At 51.1% G+C, this 24275-nt stretch overlaps 3 protein-coding genes across 4 annotated transcripts; 1 reads left to right on the top strand and 2 right to left on the bottom strand.

Annotated features, from left to right (window-relative positions):
• Positions 1-5438: 5438 nt before the first annotated feature.
• On the top strand, positions 5439-7407 carry Avp (arginine vasopressin). The gene is made up of 3 exons (NM_009732.2): positions 5439-5617; positions 6770-6971; positions 7178-7407. Exons 1-3 carry the CDS (start codon positions 5486-5488, stop codon positions 7348-7350), a joined length of 507 nt encoding a protein of 168 aa, NP_033862.1. The 5' UTR covers positions 5439-5485; the 3' UTR covers positions 7351-7407.
• Positions 7408-10972: 3565 nt separating this feature from the next.
• Oxt (oxytocin) lies at positions 10973-13508 on the bottom strand. 2 transcript variants are annotated; one of them, NM_011025.4, is made up of 3 exons: positions 11698-11858; positions 11235-11436; positions 10973-11150 (listed from the first exon to the last, which is right to left on the bottom strand). In NM_011025.4, exons 1-3 carry the CDS (start codon positions 11815-11817, stop codon positions 11095-11097), a joined length of 378 nt encoding a protein of 125 aa, NP_035155.1. In that variant the 5' UTR covers positions 11818-11858; the 3' UTR covers positions 10973-11094. The 2 variants fall into 2 exon arrangements, with proteins under 2 accessions (NP_035155.1, XP_006498973.1); XM_006498910.4 differs by lacking the exon at positions 10973-11150 and having other exon boundaries at positions 11159-11436; positions 11698-13508.
• Positions 13509-22632: 9124 nt separating this feature from the next.
• On the bottom strand, positions 22633-24270 carry Mrps26 (mitochondrial ribosomal protein S26). The gene is made up of 4 exons (NM_207207.1): positions 24037-24270; positions 23800-23946; positions 23596-23719; positions 22633-23089 (listed from the first exon to the last, which is right to left on the bottom strand). Exons 1-4 carry the CDS (start codon positions 24246-24248, stop codon positions 22970-22972), a joined length of 603 nt encoding a protein of 200 aa, NP_997090.1. The 5' UTR covers positions 24249-24270; the 3' UTR covers positions 22633-22969.
• Positions 24271-24275: the final 5 nt, after the last annotated feature.

Raw genomic sequence — 24275 nt, 5'->3', positions numbered from 1 at the left:
AAGAGACTTCACTACTTTTCCCCAATAGCCAAATTCAGCTGGTAGCATCCATGTCAGGTGGCTCACAAACAAACTCTAGCCTCTAGATTGACTCTTCACATACCTGCCTTCACAAGACGGGGGGACACATGTACATACATACCTAAAAAATAAGGTAAGGTGGTTTTATTTATTTATTTATAAGGTCAAATGCAGACTATCAAATGGGTTAGACAGCAGCTCCAAGTTGGCCTCTGCCTCCCAGGGCCCTCCTTGACTCTTGGCACCCTCTCTTTAGGTCGTCCAGGGCCTAGACATTAGCCATGACTCAGCTGATAAATGCAGCCCAATAGCTCATTAATTAGGAAGTCTGTAATTAGCCTGTCTGGGAGCCTCCAGAGAGAACCCCTTTCACCTGCCTTCCTCCCTCACGCCCAGGGGATGAGCTCAGGCAGGGGAGCTTTGCCCCTGAGACTAGAAGAGGGGAATGAGACCATGAGCAACAGGGGAAATGAGATGCTGGCACACACACGTATGTGTGTGATGTCTCAGAGAGGTCACCGATAATGAGACATGGAAATGAGCTGAGCTGCCTGAACCTCAAAAGTTTCCTCCAGGAAAGCCACAGGGAGATGGGGCGTGGCCCAGGCCAGCCGCTCCAGCCTCTGCTGACTGGAAGCTGAGGCTGCAACCATTTTAATTTTTGTTACAGGGTCTCATTCTACAGCTCTGGCTGGCCTAAAACTCACTGTGTAGACTTCAAGCTCAACCAAACCAACAACAAAACTAAACAAAAACCCTGTACAGCCAGACTGGAAAGATGGCTCGATTGAGAGCACTGGCTGCTAGGAATTGAACCCAGGTCCTCTGGAAGAGCATGCTGGTAACTGCTGCTAACGGATTGGTCATCTCTTCACCCCCAGCAATGAGGTTTTCAGTGTCTTGATTGATGGCTTTGTTCTGTTACGATAAAATCCTCACAAAGGCAGTCAAGATGACCTGATGACCTGAATTTGGTTCCCAGAACCCATGAAGGCGGGAGGAAAGAACTGACTCCATGACGCTGTCCTCTGAACTCCATATCTGCACACATACCCACACTGAGCACACATCTAATAGTGATAAATAAAAATGAAAGTAAATTTTAAAGTCAATTTCATGAAACTGTTAGTGTGTTCAGGCAGTGGCTTTGAGGGTAACCTCTTTCTGAGCCGTGTTACTCAGTCGCTAAGCTCAGTGCTGGTCAGACACAGAGGTCAGCAGTGGACAGCTCCTAAGCAGGCCTAAAGATAATCGAGGTCACGTGGCTCTGGACACAGAATATTCCAACTCTCCACATTCACAGAAGTTCTAGTTGGTCTAGAGCTGCGGTCTTTACCGAGGGTGAGACTTTTTCCTAGGAACTTTACTTGGAACATGCAACATCACCACTGTGGGTTCAGTCACCAGCGCCCCAGTAATAAAGTTGGAGTAAATACACTTTATAGTTAGTTTCGTCAGCTGTCACCTGTGGAATTTGAGACAGAGGAACGGTTTTGTTTGTGTTTTCCAGTCAAGGTCTCAGTCTGTGAACCTGGTTAGTCTGAAACTCACTCTGTAGGCCAGGTCTTAAATTTGCAGAGATCTGCCTGCTTCTGTGTCATTAGTGCTGGGATTAAAGACTTAAGCCACCCTGCCTAGCCTGATTACTTTGTATTCTTGGGCCTGTGACGCAATTTCTGTCCCTCGGTTTTCTAAGAACAGGGAGAAGATAGTTTCTCACAGTGTTTTATGTGAATTGGGCAAAAAGACTGCTGCATACTCTGAGACTTATGCGTGAAGCCAAGAGTGGTGGGTGGCTCAAGGCAGTAATCCAAGGACTTGGTAAATTGAGACAGGAGGATGTGTGCACATGTGCACACATACACACACACATACAGAGGCACCCAAGCACCCATGCCTGGATGAGGCTTCAGTCCTTTATAAAGCTGCGTAGCCTTCGAGTTTGTGCCCTCTCACTCTTCCCAAGGGCTGGGATCCCCACACCGTGTGCATATGGTTCACCACCTTTTTCAGTGACTTCCTCTTTGCAGTCACCAGCTGAAGGTATGGGGAGGACTCTAGCGGCCGTTGGCCTCTACCCAGCCGGGACCTGCAAGGCCGTGCACAGCCTCATCCCTCAGCAATGGCACTGAGTGATGCCAGGCCTGCCATCTCATGTGCCTTTGGCTGTTGGGACACAGTGTGCCTCTATGGAGCCAGCCTAACCCTTCGTGCTAGACAAACTGCACAATTTCTGCTCGACCTCAGAGGCTTTTTTATCTTTCCTTGTGAGTTTCTTGTCACCCAGCAGTGTTTCTTGCCTCTTTGCTTGATGCCTCTGCGGGAAGATGGACAGGGCTGGTTTTTCCCACTTCCCCGCAAACAGGTTTGTCATACCTTTTGGGGGTGGGTGGTTTTGTCCTTGTCAAGCATAGCAGGTCACCCGACCCAGCACTGTGAATCTACCCAACTCGTCTCTGTACAAAATTAAACAACAAAAAGAAAGTTGTTTTTCTCGAGACGAGGTTTCTCTATGTAGCCCTGGCTATCCTGGATCTTGCTCTATAGACCAGGCTATCCTCGAACTCAGAGAACTGCCTGCCTCTGTCTCTTGAGTGCTGGCATTGAGTATTAAGTCGTGGGAGGTGCAGCTATTTGAATAGTGATTGCAGATTGGAACCCTGAGAAGGTGGGTGGGTGGGTGGGGGAACAAGAGTTAAATCAAACTATGTTAAATCAGAAAGGCCCCATGCCTATCCAGTGGAAGCTGTCACTGGAGGTTCTAACTACAGGTCTGGCATGTCAGGGAAGGGCTCAGAAGGTTTGAGCTGGGGCATCATTAGTTTGTAAAAATTATGAAAATACTCTAGGAAGAAGACAAGAGAAGGGACACCATAGCAAGCAAACTTTGGGATGTTCCAGGATTGTGAAGTCAGAAAATGAAGCAGGGGGGTGGTGTGGCAGAAGGTCCAGGAGAGCACAGAGTGTGCTGTCAAAACAAAGGCTTCATCGTGTGAAACTTCACTGGGAAAGATGGACACGCCCACAAAGCTCTTCTGATTACAACGGTAGTAATTTCAGTAGGCAGATTTGGGCAGAAATCGGAATGCAGGGGATTACAGAGTAAATGCTGACTTTTGGATAAGAATAACAGATCACATGACAGGCATGGTGGCTCACATCTTTGAAAGCAACACTCCCAAGGCAGAGTTAGGCTGTGAGCTTGAGGCTAGTCTGGTCTACATAGAAATTTCCAGTCCAGCCAGAGCTACAGATTCAGACCCTGTCAGTATTTGGGAAAAAGAAGCTATGAGGCTATCTGGGAGTCCATGTGGCATGTGGCGAGGGAGGACCTGAACTGAAGAGAGCCAGCATGCTGTCGGGACCTTTCCTAGCCAGCAGAGATGCTAAGGCAGGTGAAGATTAGGTCTCGTGGACCTGACATCCATTCATGAAGCAGCACAGAGCCCTCAAAGCTCTGGTGGACATGCCACTCAAGGGCTCTGGACAGGCCCAGACAATAGTCTGCCCCAACGCTCATCTTCAGTCCATTAGTGGAAAAAAGGTTTCTTCTGACCAAGGAAGCTGTTTCCTCTGGAAAACAATCACTTAACAAGGACATTCATAACACAAAGCCGCTGTCAGCTAACATCACCATGACGCAAGCACTTCCCTTGGGGTTCATAGTAAGTGACTCAGGGCTCACAGCCCTGCAGAGTGCTTGCCCTTCACTACTTTATGCTGGAGTTAAGTGGGGAGTCAGACACCCCAGATGACCTGCCCAAGTCAGAAAGCTTCGAGGCATAGAAGCCAGCATGTCCTCGGCCTTCCTACATAGCAGCTGCCTCTTATCCTCAAGTGCCACCCAGTCATTCCTGAAAAGGTCTGGCCGCCACTCCTGAGGATGGACGGGCAGCTTGGCTCCCTGTCCCCACTGTACTTGTTGGGAAGAGGCCAAACAGTCCTCTGGAGCTCTTGAAGCATGCTGGTGTACCCGGGAGGGGTGGCAAGAGCCGATGGGGATGGGAGGGCCCTGGCCTATGCATGGTCTAGAAGCCGTGGGCTAGGTGTGCATAGGTCAAGCATAGGCCAACTAATCTGGGCCCCAAACCATAAAGTTTTTCTGGTGCCTGAAGTAAAGGAGTCTGTAAAGCCTAGAGCAGAATGCGGTGATGCACGCCTGTAACCCTAGCACTGGAGAGGCAGAGACAAAAAGATGAAGAGCTCAAAGCCAGCTTTCAGCTGTGTAGTAAGTTCAAGGCCAGCCTGGACTAAACTAGACTGCCTTAGAAACAAACAACTGACTTACAGTCTAAATCAGGAATTACACCAGCTTTCTCAGACTGGCTCTGTTTAGCTGGGTCTCCTCCCATTTCCTGTCCTAGAATAACACCCACTTCCAATCCTGCCTTAGACCTGAGATTTTCCCAACCTCAGGGCCTGGGGTCTCCCCAAAGCTCTTTCCTCTTTACGGCTGTGGGTCTCACCAAGGACTATTTCTGAGCTCTATCCTACACCCTAGCTTCTACCCTAGAAGGCCTGGAACTCACAGAAACTCTCCTGCCTCTGCTTCCCAATGGCTGGGACTAAAGGCACGCGCCACGACTGGCCTTCTTTTTATGTTTTTAATATTGAGACAGTGTCTCACCAAGTTACTCAGTCTGGCCTTGAACTTTTGACCTTTCTACTTTAGCTTCCCAAGTGGCTCTGACCACAGGCCCATGAAGCCAGATCCTCTGTGCAAGCTTTGCACCTTACTGAGCCTGGAGTTGACATTGCCACCATAGCTTTCCCATTTGTGTCCTTAGTAGAAACAATGGGCACTATTCCCAAGCTCTCCCCACCCCCGGCTCTACAGGGTTATGCATGGGATAGAAACATCCTGGGTGCCCCCGAAGGCAGCCATGCCTGGCACAGGGCAGACCTTTCACTGTGTTCAGCCTTGACTCCATGACTGTGGCCGTTAGCCCATGAGACTGCAAGTGGGAATTTCTTTCTAAAGCCCACCTGATATGGGTGCTTCCTCTCATCCTATACCACAACTAACAAACCTGCCCACCCCTTCTGGTGCTGACCCTGCTCCAAACGTGCCAGCCCTTGCTGGATGGGGCCTGTGGACCCCTTTAGTCTGCTGAGAGCAGCTGGAATATTCAACTATGATTTCCAGGTGACCCTCCAGTCGGCTCACCTCACTGATCGCACAGCACCAATCACTGTGGCAGTGGCTCCTGTCACACGGTGGCCGGTGACAGCCTGATGGCTGGCTCCCCTCCTCCACCACCCTCTGCACTGACAGGCCCACGTGTGTCCCCAGATGCCTGAATCACTGCTGACAGCTTGGGACCTGTCGGCTGAGGGCTCCTGGGGAGCCACTGGGGAGGGGGTTAGCAGCCACGTTGTCGCCTCCTAGGGAACACCTGCAGACATAAATAGGCAGCCCAGCCCGCCAAGGCAGCAGAGCCTGAGCTGCACACAGTGCCCACCTATGCTCGCCAGGATGCTCAACACTACGCTCTCCGCTTGTTTCCTGAGCCTGCTGGCCTTCTCCTCCGCCTGCTACTTCCAGAACTGCCCAAGAGGCGGCAAGAGGGCCATCTCTGACATGGAGCTGAGACAGGTACCACTGTGGTCCCTTTAGGGCTGCTGGCAGTGCCTGTAGGGACGGGTCAGGGGCTAGGAGAGAGGGAAATGTTATCTGAGCAGTCAGACTTTATGGGAGGTTCCTGGAAGGAGGCAGTATCTTACAGCAGAGTAGATGGACTACCCAGAAGGGTGAGAGGGGACCAGGTGCTAGAGAAGCCGCATAAAGGATACTGTCCCCAGGCAGGGGATATGCCAGAAAATGAGAGACACTTCCTTATGACTGGGCTTGGGATGAGAACAGGTTAAACTGGGTGCCCTGGACTCCTCTGCACACCCGGAGGTTGAGGACTGGGCAGATTATACAAAACTATTCTTGCCTGAATTCAAATCCTTTCCCACCCAGCTCAGCCTCCCTTGGTGCCTTTTCTAGCCAGCAGTGCCAGCTTCTTCCTGTCCACAGAAGGTGGCCAATGCCCCATGCCCAAGTGGAGCATTTCCCGCATCGAACCTCAGCCTCTTGCTCAGATCTGTTGTATTGTATGTTCAGCTGTGAGTCTGCCTGCCCCTCTGGCAGAGTTTGAGGGAATCTAGCTACTAGGCTCAATTCTGGTCAGGCCATGGGTGGCTCAATTTTGAGTTGTTGAACAAGTTCGAGTGGGCAGGTAGGCAGCTCCTGTAGTCTGCCTTCCCTTTGCAGAGTTCCTTTGGAGGTGTGTCCGGGCACCTAATTTGGTCCTTGCCACCTACCAACTAAGACATAATAGGTTGGCGGGAGGTAAAGGCTCATATGAAGCCCACCAGCGTGGGGCAGAGGTAAGAGCAAAGCCAGAAAACGAGTGAGCTATCTAGATGCTCTGTGGGGAGTGAGAATCTAGGGATGTGTAGGAGGACCATCTGAATGACGGAGAGGTAAGCCTCCGAGAGATGGCTGCACACCAGTGACACTGAGAACTGAGGAAGGTCTCCCTCAAGTGTTGCCCCGCAGCGAGAGGGTTTTGAGACCTCATGAGCTGACCACTGATCTTTCTGATGACCCAGCCGGTTAGATTTTCACTCTTGCCCTTACCGCTGCTTCGTCCTGGACATCGCCAGAGCACCAGCAACGCAAAGCAGCAGGTGACACTAGGTTCCCACCGCCCCTCTTGGCCTCGTTCCAGCTGACCTCCCCCACCCCTTTCCTCCACAGTGTCTCCCCTGCGGCCCGGGCGGCAAAGGACGCTGCTTCGGACCAAGCATCTGCTGCGCGGACGAGCTGGGCTGCTTCGTGGGCACCGCCGAGGCGCTGCGCTGCCAGGAGGAGAACTACCTGCCCTCGCCCTGCCAGTCCGGCCAGAAGCCCTGCGGGAGCGGGGGCCGCTGCGCCGCCGTGGGCATCTGCTGCAGCGACGGTGCGCACAGGGCCGGGCGGGCATCGCATGGAGTGGGGTGGGAGGTAAAGGCGGGGGGCTAAGTGGGGGGCTGGGGAATCAGGACAGGAAGTGGAGGGTGAGAATGAAGGGAGTCGAGGGTTGGAAGGTAGCAGGGGGGATTGTTGGGACCGCACCCTTGGAGCTGAGCCCCAAGGGCGCCTGCGCTCACAGAGCTCTTCCTTCAGAGAGCTGCGTGGCCGAGCCCGAGTGCCACGACGGTTTTTTCCGCCTCACCCGCGCTCGGGAGCCAAGCAACGCCACACAGCTGGACGGCCCTGCTCGGGCGCTGCTGCTAAGGCTGGTACAGCTGGCTGGGACACGGGAGTCCGTGGATTCTGCCAAGCCCCGGGTCTACTGAGCCATCGCCCCCACGCCTCGCCCCTACAGCATGGAAAATAAACTTTTAAAAACTGCACCCTGGTGTCTGTCTCTATTTCTGGGGTGGGGAGAAGAGGGGAGGGAGAGGCGTTGGAGTGGGAACTTTCTACTCTGCCCTGGCTAACCCCCACACCCGAAGTCGTGCATAGTCCACGCCCCCTTCCCCACCAGAAGGGGCAGAACCTGTAAGTCTTATAGAATAAAGGAAGCGATCGGGTGCTCCTGGATACCCACCTAATACTCAGGACAAAGGCAACCCCAAGCTCAGAAGAGGGGAAAGGTCTGGGACCCAGAGCGGCCCTGAAGGGTCAGGGTGACTTACTGATTCTTTGGCTGAGACCGGAATAAAAGGAGAGAGGCAGGCCATTGGTGGACAAAAGGAACTGAGCTGGATATGGGGAGAGACAGATCGGCAAGAGTAACAAAGAAAGGGGGGGACAAGCCAGGGGTGGCTATCTCAGCCCTGATTTCACCTAAGGCAAAAACAGCTTGAAGGACTTCCACTCACCCAAGACTGTGCTTGGATGGGAGAAGGTACAGAGATGTTACCCCAAACCTAAAGGAGACAACGCCACCTGCATTCTCTCCAGGTGCTCCACACCAACCACTGAGAGGCAAACCCCAGTGAGAGCCTAGCTACAAGCCCCTTACAGGCACGTGTTCAAACTGCCACGCCCTTACTCCCCGCACGGAAATAGACAAGATAGGCTGGAGTTGTGTCTCAGGAGCAGAAGGCATCCCTGGCCTGAATTTGGTCCCCAGCACCATGGAGATGGAAGAGGAGGGGAAAGGGGAAGAGGAGGAAAGGGTAACAACTGCTAGGGGCGTTTCTATGACTCTTGACCGCAACCATAGCTCGGGACTCAGAGATGCATGAGCCCAGCAGCAGCGCGCACACATGCTGACAGTAGCGCCCAGACCACGCTCTTTGGCACTCCTTCCCTCCCCTTCTCATTAGCTTCTCTTTTTTTTCTAAAATTTTAGATTTATTCATTTATTTATGTATATGGATGCTTTTTCATTATATATGTATGTATATCTGGGCATCATGTGTGTGCCTGGTGCTGCAGAGGTCAGGAGAGGGCATCAGACTCCCTGGACCTGGAGTTACAGGTAGTTACATCCTACCATGTGGGCACTATGAACTGAATCCCAGTCCTCTTAAATGACCTTAACGACCAAGTCAGCGAGCACTTCAGCCCCCAACCTGTCCTTCCTCCAGGCCCCTTGGTGCCTTGGCCAGAGAGGGCTGCTCTCTCAGGTTTTCCATCCTTCCATCTTCTGGGCTCCCTGTTCTTCACCCTCCTGTTAACTTCCCACTTTCTCTCTCCGCCCCATCAGTCCCGGGCAGCCTCTTCTCCTAAGACTGCAGCAAGGTCTCCTAAGGCCACACTATGCTATAACTTCTTGGGATGCTCTGCAGACTCTAAGGTCAGGGGCAACTACAGGGAAGAAAGAGATTAGTCTCAGTGACCTGACTAGGTGGCTCAGGATGGTCAGTTCTGGACAGAGTCTTGGTCTTCTACCCGGTCTCCAGTTCTCTTCCCACCTCCTCAGCACCTTTCCCCCTCTCTGCTTGCCTGGGTTTAACCAGGGGGTACAGGGACCAGGCAGACTCCTATCCCAGCCTCCTCCTTACATGGCCCTCTCAGGGTCTGACCTCCAATAGGGCAGGGCCAAGGAAGGGCGAGGCCAAAAAGGGACAGAGAGGAGGTAGGTGTGGCAGGTTGTGTGGCCACACTTGGTTCAATCCCTAGGGCTGGTGTATGGACAGTTTCAGAATGGAGGTGAGAGCCTCACTCTGCTCCTCTGCCCAGGTGGAGACTTGCAAACGTCCCTTTCCAACACCTGTTTCTGGAAGAATCAGGCTCCTATTTCTCAAGGAAAGGAGTTGCATGTGCCCAGCCTACTTGTGCCTACTGGACATGCTATTCTTCTTCCCTTTCAGGGAGTCCCTTCCTCAGCTACAGAGCCATTGAAGGGCACTCCGAGACATCACAGTAGTTGCTTGCCGCCTCTCTGCAGCCTCTAGAAGCAAAGGGGCTTGTGTGAGCAAATGCCAGGAGTGCTCTGACCCCCACACAGATGCTGTGGCACGCGTACAACCCCCAAACACACAGCGAAGCAATAGTGAAAAGTACTTTAGACAATTCTCAGGCTGGGGAGACGGCTCAGGAGGTAGGCGATCACGCTGATCTTGCAGAGAACCCCCCCCCCCCCGTTCTGTTCCCCTCACCCACTTAGGATGACTCACAACCACCTCACAACTCCAGTGTCAGGGGATCTGATGCCCTCTTCTGGTCCCCGCGGGCACTGCACGAGGAGGCTGGCATTGGAGTCTGCCTGGCTCCTGTACCTCCTGGTTAAACCCAGGCAAGCAGAGAGGGGTAAATGTGTTGAGGAGGTGGGAAGAGTGCCCACGGTCCACTGTACACGGACTCTCACACAGAGACACGTACACAGAAATGGAAATTTAGTAGAATAAATGTCATAAAATTAAAAAAAGAAAAACAACTAACTTTAAAAGCCCCAGAAAATGAAGAACCCCATTATCACCAAAAAGAAAAAAGAAAAAGAAAAACCCAAATCAATCTTGAAGTCTCTTTTTGGCCTCTACCCTGTCTGTGAATCCCACCTATGGGGGCGGGCGGGGCGGCATCTGTGTTCATTTTCAGAGTGGGAGAACCACAGAAAGTGCTTGTTTGTATGTTTAACTTATTTGCTATGATGGGATGGAGCCCAGGACTTTAACCGTGTGGGGCAAGACTTCCAGTCTCTGAGCTCCACCCAAGCCCTCACACTTTGTTCTGACAGCGAATCACGTGCCCTTGTGGAGGCGGGGCATGCCCTCACTTCTGCCCATTACTGCTGCTGAGAACACTGGCAGCCAAGTGAGGCGCGCTTCGTGGCAAGGGCGGTATTTTAATCCAGCAGTAAGGGAGCAGTATAGATTGTGGATTTCTGCTTGTCTGTGGGCTCCGTGCTTTGTGGTCACTTGTGCCCACTGGCTCTTAGATCCCATGTCTCCCCAGAGCACGCTGTCCTGCAGAGGCGGGCAGCCCCCCCCCCGCCCCCCACCCCCACCCCCAGCTCAGGCCCGACCCTGGGGACAGCAGAGGAGAGGCCAGTTGGTTCTTGATCTTTCCAGCTGTGGTTTCCTTGGGGCCTGCGTGAGAATTCAGCTCTGTGGAAACCTTATGGTTCTGTAACTACCCTCCCCTGGCCAAGACCCTGCCTTCTAGGCCAGGATTGCCCCCTCAACCTCTGAGGTCACAGCTAAAGCCCCCTCTCAGATATGGAAGTGACTGAACTAGTTCCCCTGCCTCCTAGCCTGCCTTGTTAGGCTCCTCAGTCCCCTGTTAGGCGTTGCCCTTTCCCACAGAAGTCCACCGTTGCTGTTTGGACTTCCAAATTCTTCTCTTAAGTCTATCAGGCCCAGCCCAGTTGAAATGGAAATGGGGCTAATGGGAGATGGCAGCCCATAGAGCACCCCTCGGTCCCCGAGCAGCCTGCTGGACTGTTTTTGCTACAAAATGCCAAGATCCACGGCGTTCCCGGTGCCTTTCCTCCCTCCCGTTTCCGACAATTAGACACCAGTCAAGTTTGAAGAGGAAATCTACTTTATTTTTCTTTTCTTTTCTTTTCTTTTCTTTTTTTTTTTTTTTTCTGGCAGTGGCCATGGGGAACGAAGGAAGCGCGCTAAAGGTATTCCCAGAAAGTGGGCTCAGCGCTCCGAGAAGGCAGACTCAGGGTCGCAGGCGGGGTCTGTGCGGCAGCCATCTGCAAGAGAAATGGGTCAGTGTTCTGAGCTGCAAACCCGACGGCTCCTTGCCGGGTCACCCTGCTGGGCCCCCTCCTGCTCACCCGGGCTGCAGCAGATGCCTGTGGCGGCGCAGCGGCCTCCGCTCCCGCAGGGCTTCTGGCCAGACTGGCAGGGCGAAGGCAGGTAGTTCTCCTCCTGGCAGCGCAGCGCCTCGGCGGTGCCCACGAAGCAGCCCAGCTCGTCCGCGCAGCAGATGCTTGGTCCGAAGCAGCGTCCTTTGCCGCCCGGGCCGCAGGGGAGACACTGTGGGGAAGGATGCGGGTGGGCGCCGTGCACAATCCGAATCCGGACTGTGGCAGAGCGAGGGGCAGTGGGTGCTCCGGCATTGTCGTTACCTTCACGGCGTCAAGAGGGAGCCTAACACTTCCCAAAGCCCTGGGTTCCCACGCGAGGCCTTGGTAGGGCTGGCAAGTGTGCGGGAATGCTCTCTGTAGGTGGGAGAGCTTCTCTGGTCCTTAGCATCGCCAGAACGGGAAGGGAAGGGACAGGGTCGGGGAGACTCACCTTGCGCATATCCAGGTCCAGCACAGCCCTCTTGCCGCCCAGGGGGCAGTTCTGGATGTAGCAGGCCGAGGTCAGAGCCAGTAAGCCAAGCAGGCAGCAAGCGAGACTGGGGCAGGCCATGGCGATGGTGCTCAGTCTGAGATCCGCTGTAGGTGATGGTTTCTCCGGCCCAGACCGACCTTTTTATGTCTGGGCACTGCCATGGTGGAGCACTGTCTAAAGAGGGTGACAGCATGACTGGTCACAGAAGGTCTCTTGGGTCAAATTGTTCCACGCTGTTTAGAGGCAGGCCCTTCATTTGCAGGGTCTGGGCTAGGGTCAAGGTCATCGTCTCTGCTAATGACCTGGAACTCAAAAGAGAAGCAGCCTGGAAGGGGTGGCCTAGGCTACAAGAGGCTAGAGAGACTTGGGAGGGGTTGGAGGTGCGCCCTAGCCAGGAGCTGTTTTTCACAGATATCCAATATCTCAGAATAAGGCAGGATAGGGCAAGTGAGTGAGGGAGCCCTTACATGGACCTGAAACTTAGATGGGGAAAAAGATGGCGTCTTGTTCAATCTCTGAATGCACCTCAGCTCTTCTAACTAGCCCGTAAAACAAAGTCTCAGTAGAGATCAAAACCAAAACACAGTTAACAGACCAAATTAAAATAAAAAGAAAGAAAAATTACAGCAAAAGGAAAATTACACTAGTATTTAAAACTCTGTATTAGAACCTGCTGTGTAGACCAGGCTGGCCTTGAACTCACAGCGCTCCATCTGCTTCTGTCTCCCAAATGCTGAGTTTAGTTATCCACTACCACACTAGGTGCCTAGACTCCTGTTTGAGAAAACAGTGGCCATCAGCTGCTGGAGTGTGGCCAACAGGTGGCCTCAGCTACAGCAAGCCATTTGTGCCAAGGTCATACCCTTCTCAGGTGGCCACATATAATGGTTGGCCCATTTTGGTGCAATCAATTGGGCAGCTCTGGGTACATTTCAGGTTTGGGCTGCAGGTCTGCATAGGTCTGCATGGGAAGGGTGTTACATGCAGCCCAGTAGCAGAGTACTTGCCTAGTGTGTGAGCGACGTTGGGTGGGGCAAGTCCCCCGCATGATGGTAGCAGTACATTTTGGGAACAGTTTTTGCATTTCAATTTTAATTTTGTGTGTGTACATTTGTGCACGCAGGTTTCCTTGGCGACCAGAAGAGGGTGCTGGATCCCCAGGAGCTGTCATTAAAGGGGATCATGGGTAGGCCTATGTGGGTGCCCAGGACAAAATTTGGTTCTCTGAAAGAGCAGTGTGCAGGCTAATCATCTCTCCAGCCCCTTAAAATGAAATACATATCAAGAGAGGGTGCTGGGGGTGCACACCTTTAATCCCAGAACTCAGGAGACAGAGGCAGGAGAATTTCTGTTAGTTCCAGGACAGCCAGGGCTTCAAACTAAAACCAAAATCAACCAAAACAAAAGAAAGACAGACAGACAAAGCATAGCAGGAAGACACGGAAGACTCAACCCCTTCATTTTATGGCTGAGAAATCAAAAACCTCTCCAGAGGAGATGAAGGTCTCACTACTCACTTCAAGGGCTTGCCCTCAATGACCTGAAGATCATCCACTGGGCCTCATGTTAAATATCTTGCTATCTTGGGGCTGAGAGTTACTCTTGCAGAAGACCCAGGTTTGATTCCCAGCACCCACAGGGTGGCTCACAACCACTTACAACAATTCCAGTGGAGCCAGGGACTTATTCTGACCTAGCAGCCGGCACACGAATAGTGCATTACTCACATGCAGGCAGATCATTCAGACACGTAAAATAAAATAAATAGATCTAAAACAATTTTAAAAAGGAAAAGAGAAGCATTGTCTAGACTTCCGTTTGTTTTTTTTTTTTTTTTTTTTTTGAGATAGGCTCTTGGTTGGCCTGGAGCTGTCTGTGTAGACCAGGCTGGGCTTGAACTCACAGTGATCCACCTGCCTGCCACGTGCTGGGTGTACCACCATGCCAGGTACCTAGGCTCCTGTTTAAGAAAACACTTGTCCTCAGCTGCCGGAGTGTGGTCTTAGCTGCAGAAAGCTAGCTGGCCTTCCCAGCTATCTACATATAGCAGTTGGTCCATTTTGGTACAAAGGCTGGGTACCCCTGACTGCACTTCAGCTTTGGGCTTTAGGTTAGCTGAGATCTGCATACTGGCTCTGCTCCCGTACCCCTTCTCTTCCACAGGGGTGGGTCCCAGTCCCATGTTCTAAACTTCATCTCAGGCTCTCTTAGAAAGTGTCCTGCAACATCCAGGAAGAAGTAACAGCCAGTGTCCCAGAGACCAGCTCACCACATGCAGTCTCTGCCCCTGGAGAGAATTGAAAAGCCCCTAGGCTCTGTCCTTATGCTCAACCTTCTCCTCAAGGGGCTGGGGCCAGCAGGGCAAGCCCTGTTCCCCAGCTCTCCTGAGTCACTGGTGTGAGTTATCAACGCTAAGTGGGTGGTGAGGTTGATTGGAACCGTACTACAAATCAGTTCATTTCTCACCCACAATTGCCTATTGGCATTCTGGGCATAGAAGGCCAAGAGTTTGACCCCCAAAGTGGCCCCAGAGAGACAGCCTGCATGTTCTGAGGGCATAGTGATCTCACCTAAGGTAATCCATGCACATAAATTAGCATGTCATAAAATATGTGCAGAACGCGCCTGTTAGGCCAGCATGTCTTCACATGCTCACCAGCTCATCTGTGTTTGAGACCAGCACACAGCAGACAGACAGGATTCTAGTCCTTGGGGTGGCTGCAGCTCAGTGGGAGGACACTGCCACACTGTGTACAGGGGACACTGCCACACTGAGTACAGGGGACACTGCCACACTGAGTACAGGAGGACACTGCCACACTGAGTACTCTACCTCTGCAAGGTAGAGTACATGGGGCCTTGGGTATAGTGTCAGTACCAGGAGAAAAGTCACTATCCCCATGGGGTTATATGTCACTGGAGGAGGCCGACTATGAAATCAGAGGCATATTACATTAGGTTCCTGCTTTAGTTAGGATCTGGGTGTTTCCCTTGTGTTATGTTGTAGGTCCTCAGGAAGATGTCTTGGGAGATGGCGAGATCTTTAAAATAGAGAGACCCAGTGGCAGGTCTTTAGGTCACTGACAGCATGCCCATGAAGGAGGCTGTAAGAACTTGGTTCCTCCTAGATCTCTCTTTTGGTTTTGCAGGCATGAAATAAAGGGGTGCATTCATTCCTCCGTGTGCTCCTGCTGTGATGTGTACTTCGACACTGACCTGTAAGCAACAGGGGCCATGGATCATGGTGTGGAGTCTCTGAGACTGTGAGCCCAAATAACCCTTTCCTTCTAGGCATGGAGGCACACACCTGCAATCTCAGCACGCTGGAAATGTGCAGGAGGGTCAGGAGTTTAAGACCAGTCCCAGATAAATAACAGTTCAGAGCCATTCAGGAGTGTATGAGATACCACCAAATCAAAACCCACCAAATTAAACTTTTTGTTTTTATTCTTTAAAAATTGCCGAGGGGTTTGCTATAGCAATTGAAAGCCTCCATAGGAAACAAAGGTAAGTGTAGCCCCAGAGGCAGAACGTGCTAGGAAGGAGGTTGGTAGGTACCACCATGATGGGTGCTTAGCAAGGTCCATGTCTGGATCCTCTGAGGAGAGCTGAGACAGCCCTGGGTGAATGTATACTGTTTGTCACAGGCCGCAGCCCTGTGAGGTTTGACAAAGTTTCCCCCTGTTCCCTGGAGGTGAGGTGAATAGGGGCTTGACAAAGCCTTCCTCTGGTCTGAGTGCCAATGCTGACAGTGTGTGCTAGTACAAGTGTTTACAAAGGATGGGCCAGTGTGTGCTTTAGCCAATAGAAACCGCAGCCTCCCCTTGGACGTTTACAACCTGGGATTGCTGCCTACAGAGATTAGCCAGGCCCTCTTCTGTGCTGTGCAAAGTGGACACACTAAGGTTCTGGGCTGCTGCCATGGTCACTACCATTCCAACAAAGAGTGCATAGACCACCTGACTCCAGCCTTTCTGTCCATGTGTCTGCTCTTTCTTCATTCTCTCACCACCCTTCTTGGGGTCTCAGACCCAAGTTATGCAGGGGATGGATTAGGAAATGCTGTCATTCTCCTTGGGGTGACCTGTGAGTACTCAGACAGAGGAAACAAAGTGTGTGTGTGCAGAAGGCTCAGTGTGTCGCTGCTATGTACAAGTGAACACAAGTGCAAACTCTAGAAATATCCATTTATTATGTCAGCTTGGGGGGAGAGCCCAGGCAGGGTTTCTTCACTCATGGTCCTTGCAGCAGCCAAGCCTCAGCCAGTGCGCAGCCCTCACCAGAGCTTGGTGACTGCGGGCACAACTCATTTCCCTGCAGTTGCACATCACCCGGCAGCTTGCTTCTTTAAAATATTTTTTTAAAAATTATGTGTGTGAGCCTGCATGCATGTCTGTGAATAATGTCCACAGAGGCCAGAAGAAGGTGTCGGATCCCCTGGAACTGGAGTTCCGGGTGGCTGTGGGTTGGCATATGGGTCCTAGAAAATGAATCCTGGTTTTCTAGAAGAGCAAGCAGTGCTTCCAACTGCTGACCATCTCATCTGTCCCTGATTCTCTGAGGTCTAGGAGACAAAGGGAAAGTGAGAGACAGATTCTGTTCTATCAAGTCTCTGAGCATGGGGAAGGCTAACCTCACATTCTATGTCATCTATCTATCTATCTATCTATCTATCTATCTATCTATCTATCTATCTATCTATCTATCTATCCATCCATCCAGGATTTCACTATGTATCCTTGGTTGTTCTGGAACTTTCCATGTAGAGCAGGCAGGCCTTTACCTTGCAGAAGAGATCCTGTTGTTTCTCCCATCTTGCCTGATTTAGGCTCACTTTTAAAGGACTAAATTGACTGAGTGTGGGGGTGAACACCTTAATCTCAGCACTCAGGAGACACAGGAAGTCAGATCTCTGAGTTTGGGGCCAGCCTGTTCTATGCAGTGAGCTACAGGCAAGACAGAGCTACTTAGTGGGACCCTGTCTTAAAAAGAGCCCCTAAACCAAGTAGCTCACTTGCTTGGTGAGGTCCACCAGCATCACTACATTTTGAACTGAAGCTGAGAGGAATCTTCATGACATCACACCCTCCCACACAGAGCCTCCATGTTTCTTACAATGGAGTGCTCCCGTGGGGCTGACACTGCACTGATTGCACCCGAGGGGCTGACACTGCACCTGAGGGGCTGACACTGCACCCGAGGGGCTGACACTGCACCGATTGCACCCGAGGGGCTGACACTGCACCCGAGGGGCTGACACTGCACCCGAGGGGCTGACACTGCACCCAAGGGGCTGACACTGCACTGATTGCACCCGAGGGGCTGACACTGCACCGAATGTTCCTGAGGGGCTGACATTGCATGGACAGCCCCCACGGGGCTGGCGCTGTACCACTTGTACTGTACATCACTGTTTAGAAAAAAAATGTTATGGGTCCTTCTCACATGCTGTAGGAGATAACACAAAGGTGTGGGTTCCAAGAATGAGGATCACGGTGACCATTTTAGCACTCTACCTCCCACAGAAGGGCCATTTCTAGACAGAAGAAAACAGTTTATATAGAGCTCTTCTGGGCAGGGGCAGTGGTGGCGCACGCCTTTAGTCCTAGCACTTGGGAGGCAGAGGCAGGTGGCTCTCTGTGAGTCTGAGGCCAGCCTAGTCTATGGACAAATCCCAGGACAGCCAAGATTATCTGGAGAGACCCTGTCTCGGGGGGATATCTCTTTTCATTATTTGGTCACTTCCTTATGTGAGACACATAGACTTTTCCCCTCTGAATATTGTATTGTGCTTGTGAGATTCACAACTTAGGAACAAACTGTTAATACTACCTTCCCAGCCCTTGAGCTAGTGAAGGTCAGGCCTCTGCTCGACTTGTGATGAACAGGGGATACCTTGGCCCAGTGAGTTCCTCCAAAGGACTCCTGGACCCTTAACACCTATTTCCAGCATTTGGAAATCAGAGGCAGGAGGATTAACATGAGTTGCAGACATAGAGAATTATAGGTCAGCTTGTAGTGCAGCATTAAATCCTATCATAAAATAATTATTAGAATCATTTAGGAAAAAAACACCTCCAATAGAGATAGGAGAGTGTGTGCTTGACTGCCCTACTGTGTGCTTCTAGAAATACATATGAATGAGTCAGAACTAGAGAAAATGCTGTGAGAGGCTGTACAGAGTGATTGCCCTACTGTGTGCAACCCATTTCCCTCCTATCATGTGGGTGCTGGGCATGAAACTAGGTTATCAGGCTGGGTGACAAGCACCCTTACCTGCTGGGCAATCTTGCTGTTTTGACCTATTTGTGTTTGAATCTCAGCTACTACAATCCCCATGGATATATATTTACTAACTTTTTTTTTTTTGAAACAAGATCTTAAAAAATAAAAGAAACAAAAGTCTCACTCTGTAACCCATGCTGGCCTAGAATTCAGCATTTTCCGGCCTCAGTCTCCCAAGCGCTAGGACTTCTTACATGCCACAGGTCATAATACACACTTCAGTTTTGTCAAAAGAAGAGAAACAGGAATAATACTGGTACCAACCTGTAAGACTGATGTGACAAAGGAGAACATTGTGTAAAACTAAGCTCAGGATATAGTAGGAGCTCAATACATGTCAGATTCCGTTTGTTTTTTGGTCCTCATTTGAGGGCTTAAACCCAGAGCCTCATACATGCCAAGAATTGGCTGTCACTGACCCAGACAATCAGTCCCTATGGATTACTGTGGCCTCAGAGTCTCACCACGGATCTGCCAAATGGCATCAAATTGGAAATGAATTTCTGAAAGACTTGCTCAGAGTCTCTCTCTCTGTCTCTCTCTGCCAAGCATAGTCTCACCATGGTGGTGGCAGGGCCTTAGAATAGCAAAGGAAAAGCTGAGCAGTAGTGGCACATGTCTTTAGTTTCAGCACTCCAGAGGCAGAGGTAGGTGAATCTCTTTGAGTTCAAGGCCAGCCTGGTCTATAGTGTAAGTTCCAGGACAGCCAGGGCTACATAGAGAAACCCTGACTTAAATCTGCCCTACCTAAAAAAAAAAAGTGTATGGGTAGTTTGTACTATACTGCTATACTGCTTTGGCATCTGGTGGGTAGCATGTTCGTGAATGGAAGACACACACACACACACACACACACACACACACACACACACACGCCAGTTAATTTTTGACATGCTGTGACTAGCTCAAAGGTTGGGCACTCTTTTTTCCCTCCTCCCCTTTTCTCTCTTGCTCCAGCCCCTACTTGCTCTGGGCCCTTAAACCTTCCCCTGCTACCCTGGGCCCAATCGGAGAAGTGGCCATTGGCCATTTCCCAAGTTCTCATATGGCTGGTTGGCTTTCTTTCCTGCAGCTCTTACGTCCTATCCTTCTCCCCTGAGTCATGGGATTCTCTTCTCTTGAGTCCTAGCCCACACAAATGTAAGGGTCCTGCCCTGCCTGCCTTTGCCCAACCCTGGCATCTTTATTGATCAATCAAAAACCAATTGGGGACAATGACCTTCAGTGTTAGGACATGCAGATTCCCGATTTGGGGGCCAGATTAAGTCAATGCGTTGGAACCAATCCTCAACAAAAAAGCAAAGGAGAAAGTTTACAACTTTTATTACATTATTTGAGAAACAAACATAAGGAAGACCATCAGGTATGACTTTTAAACAGCCGGGGTTTGAAGACTCTGGGATGTTTTCTGTGTTGGGAATTGAACCCAGAGCCTTGGGACATGGTAAGTAAGCACTCTACCATGAAACTACACCCGGGAGCCCAATAAGGCTATTGAAATGAAATTTGTAATATTAATATATTTTGACAACTAAGGATTTATAATTTCTGAAATTCTGGAAAAATAAGCTACAAATTTTGCATATGATCAACTTGGTTTCCTGAAAACACCTAGTGTTTTTGTGTGTAATTTTGTCTCAGAGCAAATATAACTCAAATCTGACTTTGTAACAATAGTCAAGAGAGGTTTTGTGAAAATGTTCAGTCCCCAGGAGACTGGCCCTCATGAACCAGCCTGTTAAACGGTTGTCAGCTCACAGACAAGTCAGCAGATGCAGCAGAACTGAGTGTGGTGCTCTGTGAGACATTGCAGGGCTAGAGAGATAGCTTAGTAGGTAAGAACATGGGCTGCTCTTCCAGAGGACCTGGGTTTAATTCCAAGCCTTGGGCCCTGGAAGGGCCTTATGTAGACTGGCCTCAAGTTCTCCATGTAGCTGAATATGACATTAAATCCCAGATGCTCTCGAGTCCTAGGTTTACAGTTATGTACCACTATGTCTCCTCCCTGTACCCTTTGCCCCCCTTTTTGAGATAGGGATTTATTATGTAGCCCAGGATGTCCTCACACTGACTAAACAAGTGAGGCTGGCGTTAAACTCCTTATCCTTTAAGGTACCACCATGTTCATTCAGCTTTTGCCTTTGCCTTTTGAGACAAGAATTTGCTATATAGCCCTGGCAGACTTTATACAGTGTGCGCTAGACTGGCCTTTAACTTTGAATCCCATTACAGATGGTTGTGAGCCACCATGTGGCTGCTGGGAACTAAACTCGGAACCTCTGGAAGAACAGTCAGTGCTCTTAACTGCTGAGCCATCTCTCCAGCCCAACCTGTCTGCTTTATAAGTGCCGGGATTACTGGTGTGTGTCATCACTCCTGGCCACCTCTGATGTCATCTTTCCAGGCTTTTTTTTTTTTTTTTTTTTTTTTTTTTAAAGATTTATTTATTTATTATATGTAAGTACATTGTAGCTGTCTTCAGACACTCCAGAAGAGGGAATCAGATCTCGTTACAGATGGTTGTGAGCCACCATGTGGTTGCTGGGATTTGAACTCTGGACCTTCGGAAGAACAGTCGGGTGCTCTTACCCACTGAGCCATCTCACCAGCCCCTTTCCAGGCTTTTTAAAATTATTTGTTGACATGTCCACATAAGGCTACATGCATGTGAGTGCAGGTGCCTCTGCAGGCACGGGCTGCCCTGGAACTGTCACAGTATTTTTACTACTTTTAGTTGTGTTTACGTGGGTACATGCGTGTGCCTGTGGAGGCCAGAGGCACTGTACCCCCGAGGTTGTGAGCAGACTGGCATGAATGCTGAGGACCTAGTTCGGATCATCTGTGTTCAATGTATTTGTTAAAGCACACAAAGAGGAAATTGCCAGCATCATCAGGAGACTGGCCAGGCTTGGGGTCGGAAAACTGCTTTGACTTCCGATTTGGTGAGAAGAAAATAATTCCAAATTGGACTCTTGCCAGACTTGAGATCACAGGGCATGTTGGATATCCATACGCTGGAGAAACTGAGCAATGACCTTAGGCAACCACACTTAGATGAAACATTAAAATAGCCAGCACCCACTGAGTTGGCAAGTGTACTTACTCTCTGTAGCCTTCCAACCAGCTACAGCAGCCTGCCTTCCCTCAGCTGCAGTACCAGCAGCAGGGCACCTTCACGTCCAGTCTCCCTGATGAGTACTTGGGCAGTTCTGGAGTCTCAGGAGGAATCAGGTTGGTCTCACACTCCCTGTAGCTGTGGATGACCTTGAGAGTCTACTGATCCTCTCCCCTCTACCTCCAGTAAGCAGGCACTGACCCACCAGGCCTGGGGATTGAACCCAGGGCCTATGCAGGCTAGGCAATCGCTCTACCAAGTGAACGTCTGAAGCCCACTTCCTTCAGTTTTGCCGGACTAACCTAGCCCTGAAGGCCATGGCCACAGCATTCACCCCAGTACCCACTGATCATGAAGGGGCAAGGGTCCAGTGTCTCGGTTAAGTATCTTTGCTGTGACTGGGGAGATACATCCTGGCAGGAGTGGGAGTGGCAACCCATTCAGCAGAGTTCCTGGGGTTCACTGTGACAACAAAGATCCAGGAATGGACTAGGTAGCTCCTGACATGATCCTATCAGTCCACCTCAGATATTTGAATGCAGGGCCTGTGTTCCCCAGTCAGGGACAGTATCTACTACCCTAAAATGGGTGTTATGGCTGTCAGAGGGCTGCGTGTAGGACGACACCTGCACCTTAATGCCTGCTTCTTCACTGGAGTAAGAGGCTGCTATCACCCGCCAGGTTTTCATTTCTTAGGGATTCCAAAACCTTCAGCAGTATGAGAAGTAGCTACGATGGTTTTTCCTCCGAGTGAGTGCCTGGAGTTACTGTCAATGGTATTCATGTTTATGACAATGAAAGCAAAAAGGCAGGCAGCTCATTCACTAACATGTATACATTGCAGTCATGAACATCTGGGTTTGATCCCTAGTACCACATAAAAGCCATGTGCATCTAATCCCAGTGCCGGGCAAGCATACACAGATCAATTCTCTGAGGCTGGCTGGCTAGATAGTATAATTAGTGAGTGCCAGGTTCCAGTGAAAGAACCTGTCTCAAAAGCCAGAATAAAACACAGTAAAAAATAAACTAAAAAAACCAAAACAAACTTAAATCAGACCAAGGTGAGAGTCCTGAAGAATGACACCAAGGCTGCCCTCTGGCTACCACTTACACACACAGAAGGGCAGCAACTGACTGGAAGAAGCAGGTTTAGCTTGGGAGTCTACCACCTGCTGAGTAGTTCAAAATATGATAGATCAGGACAGGGCCTGGTTACAGAAGTCACTGCTGGAGAGCCATCAGGAGAAACAGGGCACCCTTTTTGCTTCCTGGATCTTGGACACACCAGACCCTAGCCAGAAAATCCCAGGATTGAGCAAAGCAGGTACCTAACTCATAGCTCAGTTAGGTGAAACTTGCTTCTGGCTAGAAACCTAAAGACTCAAATAATTAGGGACAAACGCCTTTGATTTTACAAGCAAGTTAGCATCTGGTGTAACTACTTTCCTCTTTCATTAGCACTGTAACTATAGCCAGTAAATGGGCAAGACTGGGCTCCAATACTTTATTTATAAAAGCAGGAAACATTTGGCTCACACGACTCCAAGAGACTTACAAGACAAGCTTGGCTTCTAGAGGGGACACAGTCCAGTCCGATCCTCTGTGCGATAGGAACTTCCCAGAGTTTAATGCTGCCCTGAGTTTGTCTGTGGTGCCAGAACAGGGACATCTGGGAGTTCCCAGTCAGGTGGTGAGTGCCGAGCCTGGAGTGACTGAGGTTGCTCTGGAAACGGCTGAGCCATCCTCCTGGGATGTACCAATTCCTATCCCAGTACACAGACCCTAGGCAAGCACTGTGCTTATTTGGGCCCCCAGAAGTCTCTGTGCTCAGTTCCTGACCACCTGCCCTTCTTTGGTGACGGCCCAGTTGTAACTCTTCGGAGAGTCCAACGCTTCTTCTATCCGTGCCTCCAGGTTCTCCCGAGTGATGAAGTTTTTTGCCTCCTCCTACAGGAAGAGAAAGGTTGGCTTTGTGGGATCTCTCCCAGAGCTGGCTGCCTGCACTGTCTCTAGTCCACGGGTGTCAAAAGAACCCAGGGTCTCTTTGAGTGTCCCACCAATCGTCCAGCACAACTGTACTAGGTGACCTCGACCATCATATTGCTCTTCCTTGGACAATCACCCATCAGATCTCTCGGCCACAACCCAAGAACAAATCGTGACAACCTGATTAGAGGTGGGTGGACTCTCTCAAGTGCATGAATCCCTCTTACGTGTTAAAAAGCGCTCCATTCTCACTTACGGTTTCCCTGACTTCAAGTTTCACAAGGCAATACTAGCCTGTAACCTTTTACTGACCATTGCCTGCGAGGCATACCCTCTGCGCTGATGGAGAAGCCTCCTGAAGACTCTGGTCACTTGACGCCCAGTGCTGTCATCCCCCCCCCCCCCCCCCAGCCTCCCTTGCTGGGGTCTCCAATGTCCACATTCCCCATGACCTCCTGCATGCCCACCTGCAGCTTGAGCACTTCTTGCTCTTTCAGTTGCACCCAAGCCTGCTCCTCCTGAGCCCTCTGGGCCTGGGCCTCAGCCTTCTGCACCTCCTGGGCCTGTGCTTCCAGCTGCAACCTCGCTATCCTGCGAGGGGCAAGACGCCGAGGGTGAGCGGGGCCACAGATGAGCCTAGCCCAGCCCACCCAGTCCCGGGCCTCTCGCACCGTAGCTCCTGCATTCGCCGGTTCTCGTCCCGGTTCCAGGCCATCAGCTCCCGGTGCTCCGTGATGGCCTGCTGCGCCTTGCGCTCGGCCAGAACCCCGGCTCGGGCCTCGTGCAATTTCCTTCGCACCTCCAACGTGAACTCTAGCCTGGGGAGGACGGGCTTCGAGTCAGCACCCACCCTCGGCCCCGGCCCTTCCCGAAGGGCGTCTGCCCTCCACACGCACAAGCACACGCACCTGAGAGCGCGCACGGTCTCCCGGTACTGTCGGTAGCGCTCGGTCAACACGAAGAATTCCGCAGGGTCCACGGCGGGAGGCGTCTGCACCCGTCCGACCTTGGATTTGGCAGGCGGGTCATGGCGGGTCTTGCGGCCGCGCACGGGCAGGAGCAGCGGGGTCGGGGGCCGAGTCTCCGGCCGCGCCGCCAGGCGGTTCAGAGCGCGCAACATGACAGCCAGCGCCTGCGCCTGCGCCCG

Source organism: Mus musculus, chromosome 2, assembly GCF_000001635.26.
Source record: "Mus musculus strain C57BL/6J chromosome 2, GRCm38.p6 C57BL/6J".
Taxonomy (NCBI): domain Eukaryota; kingdom Metazoa; phylum Chordata; class Mammalia; order Rodentia; family Muridae; genus Mus; species Mus musculus.
The sequence above is the reverse complement of the archived record's forward strand: the minus strand, read 5'-3'. Positions and strand labels throughout refer to the sequence as shown.

Coding starts and splice junctions, on each gene's coding strand:
- Oxt (XM_006498910.4), bottom strand. CDS start 11,817: ATGGCCTGCCCCAGTCTCGCTTGCTGCCTGCTTGGCTTACTGGCTCTG. Junction 11,437..11,697: donor TGGACCTGGATATGCGCAAG/GTGAGTCTCCCC, acceptor CCTTCCCCACAG/TGTCTCCCCTGCGGCCCGGG.
- Mrps26 (NM_207207.1), bottom strand. CDS start 24,248: ATGTTGCGCGCTCTGAACCGCCTGGCGGCGCGGCCGGAGACTCGGCCC. Junction 23,947..24,036: donor GAGACCGTGCGCGCTCTCAG/GTGCGTGTGCTT, acceptor CGTCCTCCCCAG/GCTAGAGTTCACGTTGGAGG. Junction 23,090..23,595: donor AAGAAGTGCTCAAGCTGCAG/GTGGGCATGCAG, acceptor CTCTTCCTGTAG/GAGGAGGCAAAAAACTTCAT.
- Avp (NM_009732.2), top strand. CDS start 5,486: ATGCTCGCCAGGATGCTCAACACTACGCTCTCCGCTTGTTTCCTGAGC. Junction 5,618..6,769: donor CTGACATGGAGCTGAGACAG/GTACCACTGTGG, acceptor TTTCCTCCACAG/TGTCTCCCCTGCGGCCCGGG. Junction 6,972..7,177: donor GGGCATCTGCTGCAGCGACG/GTGCGCACAGGG, acceptor CTCTTCCTTCAG/AGAGCTGCGTGGCCGAGCCC.